Source organism: Microcaecilia unicolor, chromosome 3, assembly GCF_901765095.1.
Source record: "Microcaecilia unicolor chromosome 3, aMicUni1.1, whole genome shotgun sequence".
Lineage (NCBI taxonomy): Eukaryota > Metazoa > Chordata > Amphibia > Gymnophiona > Siphonopidae > Microcaecilia > Microcaecilia unicolor.
In genome coordinates, this window is record NC_044033.1 from 157,727,762 (window position 1) to 157,744,909 (window position 17,148).

The 17,148-nt window shown below is 46.0% G+C and overlaps 1 protein-coding gene across 2 annotated transcripts in view; it reads right to left on the bottom strand.

Annotated features, from left to right (window-relative positions):
- LOC115465796 (ribosomal oxygenase 1-like) overlaps positions 1–17,148 on the bottom strand; it is a 229,852-nt gene that overhangs the window by 100,678 nt on the left and 112,026 nt on the right. For both annotated transcript variants that reach the window (XM_030196524.1, XM_030196523.1), the window contains 3 exons: positions 3,951–4,058; positions 2,479–2,513; positions 2,042–2,220 (listed from right to left, as the gene is read on the bottom strand). In XM_030196524.1, the coding sequence (XP_030052384.1) occupies positions 2,042–2,220; positions 2,479–2,513; positions 3,951–4,058 (322 nt within the window). The remainder of the gene's footprint in view (positions 1–2,041; positions 2,221–2,478; positions 2,514–3,950; positions 4,059–17,148) is intronic.

Sequence of the window (17,148 nt, forward strand, 5' to 3'; positions counted from 1 at the left end):
GCAGTGGTTCCCAAACCTGTCCCAAAAGACCCTCAGGTTTTCATGATATCCACTGCATGCAGATTACTCTCATGCATATTTGTTGTGTAGAATCTGAAACCCTAATGGCTGGGGATCCTCCAGGATAGATTTGGGAACCACTAATTTAGTGGTCTTCCTTTTAGCACCTCTCAGCAGGAAGATAGGTGAATCAACTCTGTTAGATATATCTGTGACCAGACTACAAAGGGCTGCCTTAGGAGGTAAGCCATCATTTTTTTCAATTGCCTTTTACATTTTCAGTTATAAGGTTTTATAAAGTGGAATCATAAGGAAAGGCCTTATCAATGAAGCGTACCTAGGTCAGCTAAGTTCAAATACTATCCAAAGGAGTATTAACACGCACACAAAAAAGGGATAATGTAATTTATTAGGTATCTGCAGAGGAAGCACATAACTCCTTCAGCAAGATGCCAAGACAATACCAGAACAAGAGCTTTCTCCATTGGGAACAGAGGCACTGCCACCAAGGAAGCAGGTACTATTACAAGCTCCAAATTGTGAGAACAACATTTTTCTTAAAAAGTTGCAATCTCCTTTCCAGGCTCAACAGTTCAACATTTTAGCACAATGGGGGTGATTAATTCTATTAAAAAAAGATGTTAACATCTACATGGCAAATATGCACGTAAATGACTAGCAAACTGGCATATAAGAACATAAGTGCACATATGTATGAAAAGCCAAAGATCCAGCTATGTGCTATTCTGTAAATTTACACATCACTCATAGCACATATTTTATAGGCAGACGTGCGCATGAGGAGGAGTTTGGGCAGGACTCACACACATAACTGAGGGTCCCAAAAAACAAGGCAAACGATCTGCAAAATCCAATATGGAAAAAGAAGCCAGCAGATCAATATAACATCAGAAAGATTTCATTGAAGATACCGTATGTAAGCAATTTGTTTACATACGGTATCTTCAATAAAATCTTTCTGATGTTATATTGATCTGCTGGCTTCTTTTTCCATCTCACACACACAACTTACAGAATCATCTCAGTTATGCATGCATCTGTGGCATCTGTTTACGCTTTCCAAAAATACTAGGACTAGGGGGCATGCGATGAAGTTACAATGTAGTAAATTTAAAATGAATTGGAGAAAAGTTTTCTTCACTCAACGTGTAATTAAACTCTGGAATTCGTTGCCAGAGAATGTGGTAAAGGCGGTTAGCTTAGCGGAGTTTAAAAAAAAGTTTGGACGGCTTCCTAAAGGAAAAGTCCATAGACCGTTATTAAATGGACTTGGGAAAAATCCACTATTTCTGGGATAAGCAGTATAAAATGTTTTGTACATTTCTGGGATCTTACCGGGTATTTGTGACCTGGATTGGCCACTGTTGGAAACAGGATGCTGGGCTCGATGGACCTTTGGTCTTTCCCAGTATGGCAATACTTATGTACTTATCTAGCTGTGAGCACTTACACCAGTTTAATGGCTGATGTTCAGTACTCATGTCTAACCGCATATGAAGGTATACATCCAGTTATGCTAATATTATATAATGGAAAGAAGGCATCCACTTTCCTTTATAGAATTAGGTGCTCCCTTTGTAGAATTGCCCTCTATATGCTTTTCAGTCGAAGAAAATAATTATTACTGCACCACCCTATGTATGACTGTAAAGCAGTGATAAACAGTATGGCAGAAATCTATATGCCAACAACGACCAAAGAAACTTGCTGGACCATCAGGCTTCAGCATCTCTAACATGACAAAAATGTGGCCGTCATGGACACAAAACACTTGAACTAATAGTTCAGTGAAATACGTCAAATGAAGAATATGCTTCAGTGAGCAATTGGTAACTCATTCTTGCAGCGTAACCCTAGAGGCACAATCAATTCAACACTATGAACTCAGCAAAGAGATGTGAAGACTTTGCTAGAAAGGACACCACAGTAAACTGAACTACCCATACTCGGCCATCCTGACATCCCTGGCTAAGATAAAATGTAAGTGATAAAGTTCCTCTGAATTTGGGCAGTTTCCCACCTTTACCAGCAGGTCTCCAAAGCAGTTCTTCTGATAGGAAGAAACAGTGATATGAAGGGAGTGTGTATCTGGAAGACAGTCCCCTTGATGGATAAACCCACGGGGAAAATATAATACATCTCCAGGTTCCACTATTGCTTCCAGTATGGGTTCTCCAATTGCTTCTTGACTGAAGTTATCTAAAACATATTTTATATAAGACAAAACATTAAACGTTTACATCGTTACATGTTTACCCCTTGCAAGTCTTCACAATAAATTTTTAAATTCTAAAAAACATAAAAATGCATACTTTCTTAAGATCTAGGTTTAAGATCTTAGTTTAAGGAAGCATTAACCAAACAACTCCAGCTTTCTGAACAAAGCTTACAGCTGGAGAATGCATGCAAATTCATATGAATCTAAAATTATCCAGGTATAAACACACGACTACTTACCACTTGAAAACTGTGGCAGTACATCCGTGTTTTTTCTGCACATTAAACACACAAAAAATTAACTAGAAATCAAGACAGAGGTGAATATACATTAATAGCAGCCTCAGTTTTCCAACAGTCATTCTGACGAACGTAAGTGGCATGCTGGATCAAAACCAATGGTCTACCAAGTACAGAATCCTCTCTCTAGTGCCTAGACACAGGTCACTTGGAAATACTCAGCAGATTCTAATGGGGAGATCTATACTTGAATTTGCCAGAGGTTATAACAAAAAGCAATACTAAAATAAAATGTAATCACTCAGTTTTGCTTAGCCAGCACGCAAATGTCTGGGGCAGATGCCATTGCTCAAAGACTAAACATACAACTTTGGCCAACCAGTGGGCTCAGGTAGATGCTGAACAAAACAGATCTGGATTTCAATAGCACCTATTAGGATAAGCACATACCTGGGAGGAGATACTCAGGGAGACAACTTAAAGCTGAGCATACAACCTTCACCCTAAGCAAACCACACTAAACCCAGAAGAATTAGGCGAGGACATAGATAAGGGGAAAATTTAGGATACTGACAAAACTTATTGCTCAGACACTTAACTGGTGGATGAACTAGATAATGCACCAATTTTCAAACTTGATTGTGCATGGGTCCTTATAAAGGAACATTAGCCAAGTCATAGTCGGGTGGGGTTTATTTATTTGGATTTTGCTCACACCTTTTTCAGTAGTGGCTCAAGGTGAGGTACACTCAGGTACACTGGGTATGTCTCTGTCCCTGGAGGGCTCACAATCTAATTTTGTACCTGAGGCAATGGAAGGTTAAGTGACTTGCCCAAGGTCACAAGGAGCAGCAGTGGGATTTGAACCGGCCACCTCTGGATAGCAAGACTGGTGCTCTAACCACTAGGCTACTCCTCCACTAAGCAAACCCTATGGTTTAGTGTATAGGCTTGTGGAGGTCCCCTTTGAATTGTTAGGCTGACATGCACATTGTGGATACAAAGTATCTACGTACTCCACACCTTCACTCAAATACAGGCTGGAAAGTATGCATGGTAAATGAAGTCAACATGTGCACTTTCCCTCCTCTAACTCTTTGTGCATAGGGAAAAGCGCACATGTGATGTGAAACACTGCATACACACTTTAACAGTGCTGTGGGTGGAAGCAACTTTCAAAGGGACTTTTCAAGTAGCTGAACACACATTTACCTATACTATGCTACAACTATCATGTTAGTCTCTGTTCTCTCAGTTGTTCTCCCAGAACACAAGCAGTTTACATATTATATACAGGTACTTATCCTGTACCTCGGATGGTTAAGTAACTTGCCTAGAGTCACAAGGAACTGCAGTGGAATCAAACCCGGTTCTTCTGGTACTCAGGCCACTGCACTGCACTCAGGCTACTTCTCCATTATTGTATGGACAGTAAAAACACAAATATTTCAAGAAGCTTTCACTCACTATACCTTGGATTGTAAACCCTCCAGTGCTTTTTTCCTTCCAGTTGAATCACAAAAGCTTCAATGTCATCATAGTGAGGTGCAAAACCCTGAGTACCTGCAGGGGTCAAGTAGCTAGGAAGGAAGTCAGAAAACATGTCAGGATTTTCAAAACTCGATGCAAATGGTCACCTACTGGCATAAAGCCTGAAGCCAGACTAAACATTGAACACTGCCCAAGAAAGTAGGATTCACATCTGTAACTGATGTGATCAATAAGGGAGAATTAGGTTCTTACCTTGGTAATTTTCTTTCCTTTAGTCACAGCAGATGAATCCATTAACTGATGGGTTATATCCGCCTACCAGCAGGTGGAGATAGAGAAAACTGAAAAACCACAGTGACCTTGGACGGCTAGCCCCTTCTGCCTTCAGTATATGAAACTTCCAAAGCAGAGTGAAAAAGAAAGGTAAAATAACGTAAACTTTCCTCACAGTGAACAAACGCCCCAGAACTGGCGCAATAACCAAACAAAGGAGGGACGTTCTCAACCTCCTGCGATAGAACAGCATGTAGAAACTCTGAGAACTGATCTTCAACTCCTCCCGATGAGATACAATATCTGCATGAAGGATCTGAACAACACAAACAAAGTCAGACAGGGAGGGATCACGGATTCATCTGCTGTGACTAAAGGAAAGAAAATTACCAAGGTAAGAACCTAATTTTCCCTTCCTTGTCATCAACAGCAGATGAATCCATTAAATGATGGGATGTACAAAAGCACTCCCTAAGTAGGGTGGGAAAAGGCAACTCCGCGAGCAAGCACTTGTGCTCCAAAATGTGCATCCTGATTCGCAGCAATATCCAGCAGGGGCGTAGCCAGACAACAGATTTTGAGTGGGCCTAGGCAAGAATTGGGTGGGCACCAGTGTTCTCCCCCCCCCCCCCCCCCCAAAAAAAAAAAAAAAAAAAATTTTTTTATCTCACCTGGTGGGAAAACACTTCTTTCCACCTTGGCTGCAGGCATGCACTGAAAACTGAGCATGCTCAGGTGCCGGTGTTGTGGAGAGTAGCATTTTCGTTAGTATCAGGGGGAAATCTTCAGCTGGCAGAGCTTGGGATTCCCACCAGTTATCACTAAACGTGCTACTGTTGGGTGGGCCTGAGCCATAAATGGGTGGGCCCTGGCCCACCCAAGCCCACCTGTGGCTACGCCACTGATATCCAGTCTGTAATGTCGTACAAACGAGAGCTGAGAAGCCCAAGTAACCGCACGACAGATCTCTCGACGAGAAAAGACACCCGTTTCAGGCCATGAGGAGGAAGTCGCTCTCGTGGAATGCGCTTTAAATTCTTCAGGCGGAAACCGACCTGAAATCAGATATGCAGAAAAAATGACTTCCCTGAGCCAATGGGCTATAGTGGCCTTAGACGCTGAACACCTGCGTCGAGGACCTGTCAACAATACAAAAAGGTGATCTGAAGTCCTGAAGTCATTTGACATCTGTAAATACAGCAAAGAAGCCCTGCAGACATCCAAAAGACGCAATTGCTCAAAGGGATCTGGAAGTCATTCCTAGAAAAGGAAGGTAGAAAATGAGCTGGTTCAGGTGAAACGCTGAAACCATTTTAGGCAGGAAGGCAGGCACTGTACATACCGTTACCCCGGACTCCGAGCACTGTAGATACGTGTCTAGCCGATGTCACGGCCACCCAAAAAGACTGTCTTGAAAGTCACATCCTTCTCAGAAGCTCGCTGAAGCAGCTCGTAAGGTGAACACTGAAGAGCCTTTAACACCAGCCCCAGGTTCCAGGCCGGATACAGTGACCGCACAGAAGGACAGAGTCGAAGCGCCCCTCTGAGAAATCGGACAAAGTCCGAATGAGCAGCAAGGGACAAGTCAGAGACTTTCCCTCGGAGGCATGCCAACGCTGCCACTTGAACCCGAAGGGAATTGTAATCCAGGCCTTTTTGTAAGCCGTCCTGCAAAAAGTCCAGGACTGATGAGACTGTAGCCAGCGTGGGCGTGACCACTTTTGAAACACACCACACCTCAAACTTGCGCCAGATCCAAGCATAAGCTGCAGAGGTCGACCGCTTGCGGGCCTGCAAGAGAGTGGAGATGACCTTGTTAGAGTATCCCTTGACTCTCAATTGCGCTCAAGAGCCAGGCCGTAAGACCCAATCGGTATGGATCCTCCATAGTGACTGGACCCTGAACCAACAGGTTCGGCACCAGAGGCAAAGAAAGTGGAGCCTCCACCAGCATCTGACGGAAACGACTTGGCCAATCCGGAGTGATGAGAATCACCAATCCTCGGTGCAGTCGAATCCGCAGGACTCCTCGCCCGATCAAGGGCCAAGGAGGGAACACATACAGGAGGCCCGAAGGCCAGGGTTGAGCCAGTGCATCCAACCCCGCTGAGCGAGGAACTCTCCTTCTGCTGAAAAAGCGAGGGACTTTGGCGTTTGCACTTGACACCATTAGATCCAATCTGGGAGACCCCCTTTTGGCACAAATCTGAAGAAAAACTTCTTCTGCCAGTTCCCATTCCGCCGGGTCAATTTGATGCCTGCGGAGGAAATCGGCTTGCAGTTTGCTCAGACCTGCTATGAGAGCTGCGGACAGCAGATGCAAAAGGAGCTCGGCCCATTGGAAAACCTGAGCGGTCTCCGCGGCCAGGGCCCTGCACAGAGTGCCGCCCTGGTGATTGAAGTAGGCCACCGCTGTCGAGTTGTCTGACAGAACTTGAACAGGAAGCCCCTCCAGAGTCTTGTGGAAGGCTAGAAGAGCCTGGAATATCGGTCACAGTTCCCAGCGATTGATGGACCACCCCGCTTCCACAGGTGTCCACTGACCCTGAGCATAGCTTCCCTGTAAATGAGCTCCCCAGCCCGAAAGGCTGGCATCCGTTATCACCAGGCACCAAGAAGGAAGTGCGAGCGGCCCTCCCAGTCGCAGCCTCCAGTCGGAGAGCCACCAATCCATACTGTGCCAGTCCACAGAAAGCCACGTTAGTCTGCATTGGTATTGCTGGGAAATTGGAGACCGTTGCTGGAGCAGAGCAATCTGCAGCGGCCTCAAGTGAGCTCTCGCCCAGGGAACCACCTTCATGGTGGCCATCATCGACCCCAGGAGTTGAACAAAGGCCCAAGCTCGAGGGCGAGGCATCCGCAGGAGCAGACAGACCTGATTCTGAAGCTTGCATCGCCTGTGGTTGGGGAGGAAGATGAACCCCGAAGCCGTGTTGAACCGGACCCCCAAATACTCGAGAGACTGAGAGGGGGTCAGGTGACTTTTGGGCAAATTGATCACCCAGCCCAAAGACTGAAGAACCGTTATCACTCTGGTCATGGTGAGACGACTCGTCTGCCGAATCCGCGTGAACTCTGACACCCTCTTGGCCTGAGAAAGGCAGGTACCACCATCACCACCTTGGAAAAGGCACGGGGAGCTGTGGCTAGGCCGAAAGTCAAGGCCCGAAACTGGAAATGTTGGCCCAAAACCGCCAACTGGAGAAACCGCTGATGCAGAGGCCAAATAGGCATTTGCAAATATGCTTCCCTTGAGGTCCAGAGACGTGAGAAACTCTCCTGGCTGTACCGCTGAAATGACAGAGCGCAGGGTTTCCATGCGAAAGTGTCGCACTCTTAGAGCCTCGCTGACTCTTCGTAAGTCAAGGACCGGTCTGAAAGACCTGCCTTTTCGAGGGGCCACAAATTAGAGTAGCGACCGCAGCCACGTTCGGCAGGAGGCACCAAACAACCGCTCCGAGCTGCAGCAAGACTTGCAAGGTCTCCTCTACCACCACCCGTTTGACGGCAGTGCCGCATCGGGACTCCACAAAGGCATCTCTCACCGGGGCACCGAATTCCAATGGGCAGCCTTCTCTGATCAGGTCCAGGATCCACTGATCCAAAGAAATCTTGGTCCACTCCTCGGAAGAGGGAAAGACGACCCCTTACTGCAGGAATCGACGAGCAGACTGGCGTCCTGTCAATGTGGAGGACGCCCCTGAACTCCTGGCTGTTGGCCGGCTGCTGCAGAATGCTTGTCCGAGCGACAGGAGTTCCTCTGCTAAAAATGGGCACTTTGAGAAAATCCAGCAGAGCGCCCCGGGCAAAACCTGCAAGCTTCACGGAACCGTGGCCTGAAAGAGGAGGGAAAGCAGCTTTTGGAAGAAGGCCGCAGCCTATCCTCAGGTAACCGGTGGGACTTAGAGGCCCCTAGGTCTTAAACAATCTTCTTCAATTCCACTCCAACAGAAGGCCCCGACAGGGAAATCTCATCAGCCTCTGCTTACAGGCCATGTCAGCCACCCAATGCCGCAGCCAAAGAAGGCGGCGGGCAGCAACCGCCACAGACATCTGCTTAGCCGAAGCTCTGACCAGATCATAAAGGGCATCAGCCAAAAAGACAGGGCAGACTCCATACACGGGCCAACCTCAGAGAGGGAACCCGCACCATCCTCGGACATAACACCTGCTTGCTGTAACCAGGAAAGACAGGCACTGGCTGCATAGGCGCTGCAAATCGCTGCCCATAAGGAAAGGCCCGAGATTTCAAAGGACCGCTTCAACGTGCATATCTTTAAAAGCGACCCCTCCCTCCACCGGGAGAGCGGTCTTTTTAGTCACGGCCGTGACCAATGCATCCACTTTAGGCATCCCCAGAGGGGCCAAGTGATCCTCACTCAGAGGGTAAAGCTGACCCATAGCCCTGGCAACCTTCAAAGGCCCATCAGGGTCAGACCATTGAGCAGAAATAAGCTCTTAGATGGAGTCATGCACAGGAAAAGCCTGAGAAGGCTTCTTAGCACTAGCCATCCTAGGATTAACAGAGGAGGCATCGCCCTCGGCCGATCTTCAATAGAAACGGCCTGCAAGGCATCAGAAATGAGCGTTGGCAGCTCGTTGCGGTGGAAAATCTGTACCACTATAGGATCATCCAAATCCTGTGGCAAACAAGGATCCTTCATCTGGATCATCCGTCCATGAGGGCCTCCAGACTCCTCAGACTCCCCACAGCCTGACCGGGGGGGGGGGGGGGGGGGGGGGGGGGGGGGGGAGGAAGGAGAGGTGTCACCCTCAGACGGAGAATTTACCCATCTACGTTTAGCGTCAGTCCAATGCTCAGGGGAAGGAGGAAACTCAGCAGCCAACACAGGACTATCAAAACCTGGAGGGAATCCAGTCTGCAACGTAGTGTCAGACGCCTCCAGCAGAGTCCATTTTAACATAAAGGCCTTCTGCATCAGCAGCACAAATTCAGGGGAGAAAAACTCACCCTGGCCCTCCGCCCCCGAATTAGGAGAAGCGGAGGAAAGAGCTCCTCTAGCAGCCTCGGAACGAGGCGTCCTCCTGCACTGTGAAGACTCCTCCGCGAGGGTCGAGTCACACGGCACTTCCAAAATGGCGCCCGCTGCCAGCTCCATCGAGCAGGATGAATCACCGCTCAGCATGCCCGTACTAGCACGAGCGTCTAAGGAGCATGTACTGCAAAGATCCGCTGTTGACCTGCGGTTACCACAGCGAGAACAGCACTCAACGCCTTCAGCAGCCATTGCCCGCCTGGACGGAAATATAGAATAAAAATGCCAGCTTCGTGACAAAACTTACCCCGCACAGAACACTGTCCGCGGGAACCTCCCTGGACTAGCTGGGCACCACTCTCACCTCAGAAGACCGAGTCAACGAGCTCTGGTCAAGCTGCATTGAACCAGAATCTCTGGAAAAAGCCTCAGAACAGCAACGCTGTAAAAGTGCGCTTTTTTTTTTTATACTGTGAGGAAAGTTGGAGGCAGGCAGCAACAGAGGGACTCCGGGAGGAGGGGGCAAGGCAGGGACAGGGAACAAAACCAAGTATGCCTTTAAAGTGGGCACCACCAGCCACAACAACCCCGTTCTACTGGCAAAGCACAGGAGCCACCCCATACAGAAATACAGGAGCTGATCAAGCAACGTCCACACCTGTTGGGAGATAGAGATATACTGAAGGCAGAAGGGGCTAGCTGTCCAAGGTCACTGTGGTTTTTCAGTGTTCTCTATCTCCACCTGCTGGTAGGCGGATATAACCCATCAGTAAATGGATTCATCTGCTGTTAATAAGGAAACTGCATATTCCTACTCTTCAAAAAATATTAACACAAAGTCAGAACAATGATTTAATGTTACATCAAAGCACAGTGATGCATGCTCCAGTGCTTGAATTTTGCTCATAAGACCATAAGATGTATAGTACTTGGAAAGACCATCAGTTCACTCAGTTTAGCATTCTGTCTATGACAGTTGATAATCCAAATCACCAGTACCTGGCATGATACTAAGGAATAGTGTTACTTATTACTCATACCCAGAGATAAGTAATGGCTTTCCCAAGGCTACATGACTAAGAACTTGCCTAAACCTGTTTTTTTTTTTTTACCCAGCTATGTTAACTGCCTTGAGCATATCTGGCAACAAATTCCAGGGTCCTTTTACAAAGGCACGCTAGCGTTTTTAATGCAAGCTAAAAATAAGCATGTGCTAAACACCCCTAAAAATATATGGGTGTCTCTAGTGTTTAGCACACGCTAGCATGCCTTTGTAAAAGACCCCCTCCATGCTGAGTGAAAAATATATGTATATACTTGTACGTGAGTGAAAAAATCTCTTTCCAATTTGCTTTCAATGTGCTACCTATTTTTTTCATGAATGTCCTCTCATCTTAGTGTTTGAAAGTGTGAACAATTATTCTGTTTGACCATTCCACCCCACTCATGAATTTATAAGCTTTTACTATATTGGTTTTCAGCTCTCTCTTATTCAAGCTGGAGAGCTTTAACCTCTTTAACCTTTCTTCAAAAGGAATGAATCAAAAAAAGCTAGCAGAATCTTAAATGCTCCCAAAAAGGAACAAACTACCCCCACCCCCCAAAAAATCCCCAACCAAAACAAAACATGTAATTTAATTGGAGGCCCGTCAACACTATATAATGGTATGATGTTAATATAATCACTATTTGCTAATATCTTATGCTGTGGACATTACTTGATCTTCTTTCCCCGTATTTTTTTAAAGGATCAAACTATCAAAAATGCACTCATGCAGGGAATGTAATGGAGCAAACCCAGGGTTGGAGCAGACTGATCTGCAGAAGTAGATCTAACCGACAATCCCTCAAGGATGCAAACTAAATTTAGATTTTGAGAGTTTCTGACCCAAGTGACTTAAGGAGACTATCATATGACCTCTGAATTAGGCGATTAGCCACAACACGGGCCCTGTTGGATCCTAAATAAATTGTTGCTTCCTCTGGTTTAGAGGCTCAGTTGCTTTCATTTGTTCCCACCTGAACCCACTGCACTTCTTTTTTTCTTTCCATTTGGCTTGTGTTGCTGTTTCCCGCTGGCTTGTTGACCTTGCATTCTTAAATGAAATTGGGAGAGGGCTGCTATTTGTTTTAAAGGGATGAAGGGTTGCGAGGCTATTTTTTGTACAACACCCAGCTGGACTTTTCAGAGAGCTGGGCGATACACAGCTTCACTGTTTGCCTGTTATCATTGCATTGATGTGAATTAGACTGGACAATATTAGCAGGTGCAGCAAAATAGTTACCATGGGATTCACTAACATGAGCTACTAAACTATTCTGGTTAATGAATCTCACAGAAAAATTTTCCTGTGTTAAAAAAAAACCAAATGTGCTGTTTTACTGGAAGTTAATAAAATCAGTTCTTTAGTTTTTACCTTAAGTAAAGGAGGGTGAAGGTCAGTGGGAGAATTGGGATTTGAAACATGGCTTCCCTGGTTCACACCCTGCTTCTCTAACTATTAAGCAACTTCTCCACTTCTGAGACAATGGAGGGTGAAGTGATTTGTCCTAGATCACAAACCATGGTCAGTGAAGAACTGGTATTTGCATGTTAGTTTTCCCAGTTCAAAACCTACTTCTCTTAACTACTTGAGGCCAATTCACTACTCGAGGCAAATTCACAAGGAGTATCAACAGGCTTTGAATCCTGGCTTATCTCAGCCCAGTGCTGTAGCCACTATGCTACTCCTCTACACTGAACATCTAGGAACCCTTTCTAGTTTTATTTCTTTTTGAGATGGGGCAACCGGACCTGCATACAATACTCAAGATGTGGTCATTCCATGGACCGATATGGAAGCACAATATTCTCCATCCTTTTCCAGATAAAGCGAAGATACAGTATATACCTGTAGCAGGTATTCTCCGAGGTCAGCAGGCTGATTGTTTTCACATGTGGGTTGGCGTCCACGGCGGCACAGGAATGGCAAATTCTTGCAGAGCAAAAATAAAAAAGTTTTGCCAGCACCTTCTGGCGCACCGAACATGCGAGGACAACTTCCCACCCATCGCATGAGAGTTCCCGCTCAGTTTAATCAAAAAGCAAATAATAAACAAACAACAACTCCAAAGGGGAGGTGGGCGGGTTTGTGAGAACAATCAGCCTGCTGTCCTCTGAGAATACCTGCTACAGGTGCGTATCTTCGCTTTCTCCGAGGACAAGCAGGCTGCTTGTTCTCACATGTGGGGTATCCCTAGCAACCAGGCTCACTCAAAACAATGAACATTGGTCAATTGGGCCTTGCAATGGCGAGGACATAACATAGATTGACCTGAAACCATAAACAACTGAGAGTGCAGCCTGGGACAGAAGAGAAATGGGTCTGGGGGGGGTGGAGTTGGATTCTAAACCCTAAACAGATTCTGCAGCATCGACTGCCCAAACCGACTATGGCATCGGGTATCCGGCTGAAGGCAGTAGTGAGATGTGAATGTGTGAACTGATGACCACGTTGCAGCCTTGCAAATCTCCTCAATGGAGGCTGACTTAAGTGAGCCACTGACACAGCCATGGCTCTAACATTGTGAGCTGTGACATGGCCCTCTAGAGTCAGCCCAGCTTGGGCGTAAGTGAAGGAAATGCAATCTGCTAGCCAATTGGAGATTGTGCGTTTTCCAATGGTGACTCCCCTCCTGTTGGGATCAAAAGAAACAAACAACTGGACGGACTGTCTAAAGGGCTTTGTCTGCTCCACGTAAAAGGCCAATGCTCTCTTGCAGTCCAAGGTGTGCAAACTGCTTTCGCCAGGGCGGGTATGAGGACAGGGAAAGAATGTTTGCAAGACAATTGACTGGTTCAGATGGAACTCTGACACCACCTTTGGCAGGAACTTAGGGTGCGTGCGGAGGACTACTCTGTTGTGATGGAACTTGATATAAGGTACAAGCACTACCAAGGCCTGAACCTCGCTGACTCTACGAGCTGAAGTAACAGCCACCAAGAAACCGACCTTCTAAGTCAAGTACCTCAGATGGCAGGAATTCAGTGGCTCAAAAAGGAGCTTTCATCAGCTGGGTGAGAACGACGTTGAGATCTCATGACACTGGTGGACGTTTGACAGGGGACTTTGACAAAAGCAAACCTCTCATGAAGCGAACAACTAAAGGCTGTCCATAGATAGGCTTACCCTCTACATGTTGATGATAAGCACTAATTGCACTAAGGTCATAGGCGCCCCGTATAATTGTCTGACAACACAGAAAAAAAATAAGTAAAAATAAGTCACAATTAATACCTTTTATTAAATTTAGATATTAAATATGTATCATATATCAAAGAATAAAGTGGTTGCTCAAAGCATGTACTAACCACAATTGCTCAACTGCAAAACACTATGCACAAATTTGTGAAAAACACACTCATAAACCTTACTGTACCATAACACTGGGCAGACCCTAATAAACCAATATACCACCCATACGGAAAATGCAGACCATCAACAATATGAAACAAGGGATCATAATATCACAATTCTCATGTAGAGCCACAAAACACCCTTTTAGGGTGGAAAGTGTTCACAATGAGCTCCTTTTTTTTTTTATAAATCTTGTTTATTCACATCAGTGCACAAAGGAACTTAAAACATACATGTAGGTTACAATATTAATAACAGTCCTTACAACCAAAACTGTTCCCTTTATTTCCATTTTTTATTCCCCCCCTTCCCCCCTTTGATATCTCCCCTCCCTCTATCCCCCCCTCTCCTCCCTCCCTTCCTTTATTTCAAGAGTTTAATATTCTACTTTTTGTCGTTGCAGTCAAAGTCTCCCAAAATGGGGCCCATATTTTACAATAGTCATCTCCCTTTTGGGAAGCTAAGTCTGTAATTCTCTTCCGTTCTAGGGAACACATGTGGATCATAAGTGCTCTCCACTGGGCTATCGTTGGACTTTCTGTAGACAGCCAAACTTGCAAGATCGCCTTTTTCCCCATTAAGACTGACCTCTGTAAAAAGGTTTCCATGCCAGCCGGTTTATGACTTTGTATTGTAAATCTATGAAATAATTGTCTCGGGGAGTGGTGCCACTTTACATTCCACATGTCTGACACCTGTTCTGCCAGGGATTTCCAGAATTTATGTACCTTTTGGCACGACCAAAACATATGGCCTAAGTGAGCATTCGCTAACCCACATTTTGCACAGTCATCATTGTCTCTTAGTGTCGCTCTATAGGCCCTGCGTGGTGATACATAAAGGCGCAGGATAAACCTATATTGCGTTTCTTGCCAGCACGCATTCTCAGTCAATTTATAGGTTCGCTGCACACAATTTCCCAGCTGTTCCGCTGTAACGGGTACTCCCAAATCTGCCGTCCATTGTCCCGCTTCTTTCTCATAATCATATTTCTTTGTCCGTTCCCGGAGAAGGCAGTGGAAGCATTTAAGTGGTATCCGTGTTTGATCGTCCAGACCCAACATTGCGTTATATGTCTCCCAGCTTCCCACACTAAGCGATGAGCTAGGAAGTGACTGGATATAGTGCCGTAGTTGCATAAATGCAAATGCATCTTTCTTGTCCAGCTTGAATTCCGTGCACAAATCTTCGAATGGCTTTATCGTACCTTGCTCCGTCACCACGTGGAACAGATATCTAACTCCATGGTCTTCCCAGTTCTTGAATATCTTGGATGTGTCCCCCACAGGGAATGCTGGATTGCCTCTGATTGGCAATAATGGTGAGGACGCCGTGCTCAGCTCGTAATGCTTTGTCAGCCATCTCCACGTCCTTTGCAACGGTCTGAAGATTGGAGCCGCCGCCCCCACAGTCTTTTTGGTGTTGGAGGGCATGTGTAACCAGCTGGCAAAGTGCTGATGTCGAAACCATTGTGTCTCTGTTTGTGTGTTTGTAAAATATTCTTTGCTCCGAAACCAGTCAGAGAGGTGTCGCATTGAGCTTGCTGTTGAAAAGAGCCTCAAATCCAAAAGGCCCAATCCTCCTTTATCTCGCGGAAGCATGACTCGCTGAATGGACATTCGCGCTCGTTTGCCTTGCCACAGGAATTTATTGAGTTGTTGATGTAACCATCTCTCATCTTTCCCACTCAGATACATTGGCAACATTTGAAACGCATAAATCCATGTCGGAAATAGGATCATGTTATAGAGAGCCACTCGTCCCATTAATGAGATGGGCAGTGCTTGCCAGTTGTGAAGTGTTTTCCCCACTCTGTCCTTCATTTTGGCCATATTTAAGGTATACAGTGTTTTAAGGTCAGCCGGGACTTGGACCCCTAAGTATGTCACCGCCCCTTGTGCCCATTGTAGTGGAAACGTTCCCTCCCATTCTGTTACTAATTCTGGGCCTACAGGAAGGGCTACGGATTTCTGGGTGTTCAAAGTAAACCCTGAGTGGAACCCAAACTCCTCTATTGTCATTAACAGCCTCGGTAATGATGATTGTGGCTTTGTCAAAGTTAGAAATAGATCATCCGCAAAGGCTAGTACCTTCACCACCTGCCCCGGAAACTGAACCCCTTCTATGTCCGGGTCCACTGCAATCGTGCGCAACAGAGGCTCTAAGTAAATCAAAAACAATAGTGGGGATAACGGGCATCCCTGCCTTGTGCCCGCCTGTATCTCAATTTTTGGGGACTTGACCCCATTTACTAAAATCTTCGCAGAGGGGCCTTCATATAAAGTTTTAACTGCTCTTAAAAACCAGTCATCTCCCCCCACATATGTTAGCACTCGAAACAGATATTCCCAATTAACTTTATCAAAAGCTTTTTCTGCATCGAGACTAGCCATCAGCATCCTGGTCTTTGTGTCTTTACTCTGGGCAATTGACATAAGGACCTTCCTCACATTAATTCCTGAGTGTCTACCCCTTATAAAGCCCACTTGATGTTCCCCTATCAACTCCTTTAGTCGCGGTGCTAACCGTTCTGCCAGTATTCGGGCCAAAATTTTTAAATCTACATTGATAAGTGATATTGGGCGGTATGACTCAACTCGATCCTCCGGTTTACCCGGCTTGGGGATTAGTGTTATCATTGCTTCATTTTCTCCAGGGGTAAAGAAGCCCCTCTGCACCACCGCTTCATAATACTCAACCAATGGCCCACAAAATTGTATCGGCAAAATCTTATAATATTCAGCTGAAAATCCGTCTGGGCCCGGTGTTGAACCCAGAGGGAGGGTTTTGAGCACCTTTTGAATCTCTTGGGCCTGTATTGGTGAGGAGAGCAAATCTCGCTCCGTCTGTGTCAATTTCGGCATTCCGGAGTCTACTATGTAGTCAATGGTTAATTGCTCCTCTGGGCTATCGCCCCTAGAATACATCTCCGTGAAATGCTTATGGAAGGCCTCTGTGATTCCCTCTATACTATGAACCCGTGGGCCCCTCCTAGGGAGAATGGAGGCTACCAGTTTCTTAGGCCTCTGCGTTTGCGCCACTTTGGCTAACAGTCTACCCGCCTTATTCCCAAACCTATGAAAATATAACCGGCTCCCTGTCATCTGTTTTTGGGTTTTGTCATGTATAAGGGAGTTAAGTGCCACCGTTGTGGCCGTTAAGGCATCTCGGTTTTCAGTTGTTGGGTGCTGTATGTATTTATGTTTTACCCTCTTCAGCTCATGCTCCAGGTTGATTATGCCCGCCGCTATCCGCTTCCCTCTAGCACTCATATAGGCTATTATCCCCCCTCTGACTACGGCTTTGGAGGCCTCCCATAGTATAATTGGGGATGTGCATGTTCCTGCGTTCGTGGCTATGTACTGGTCCCATTGCTCTCTAATGTATATGGCAAATCTTTCATCTTTATACAGGAAGGAGGGAAAGCTCCATGCATAGCCCTTCTCTCCAGGGATGTCATGCACCACATCTATCCAAATTAGTGAGTGGTCTGACACTTCCACTGGGCCTAT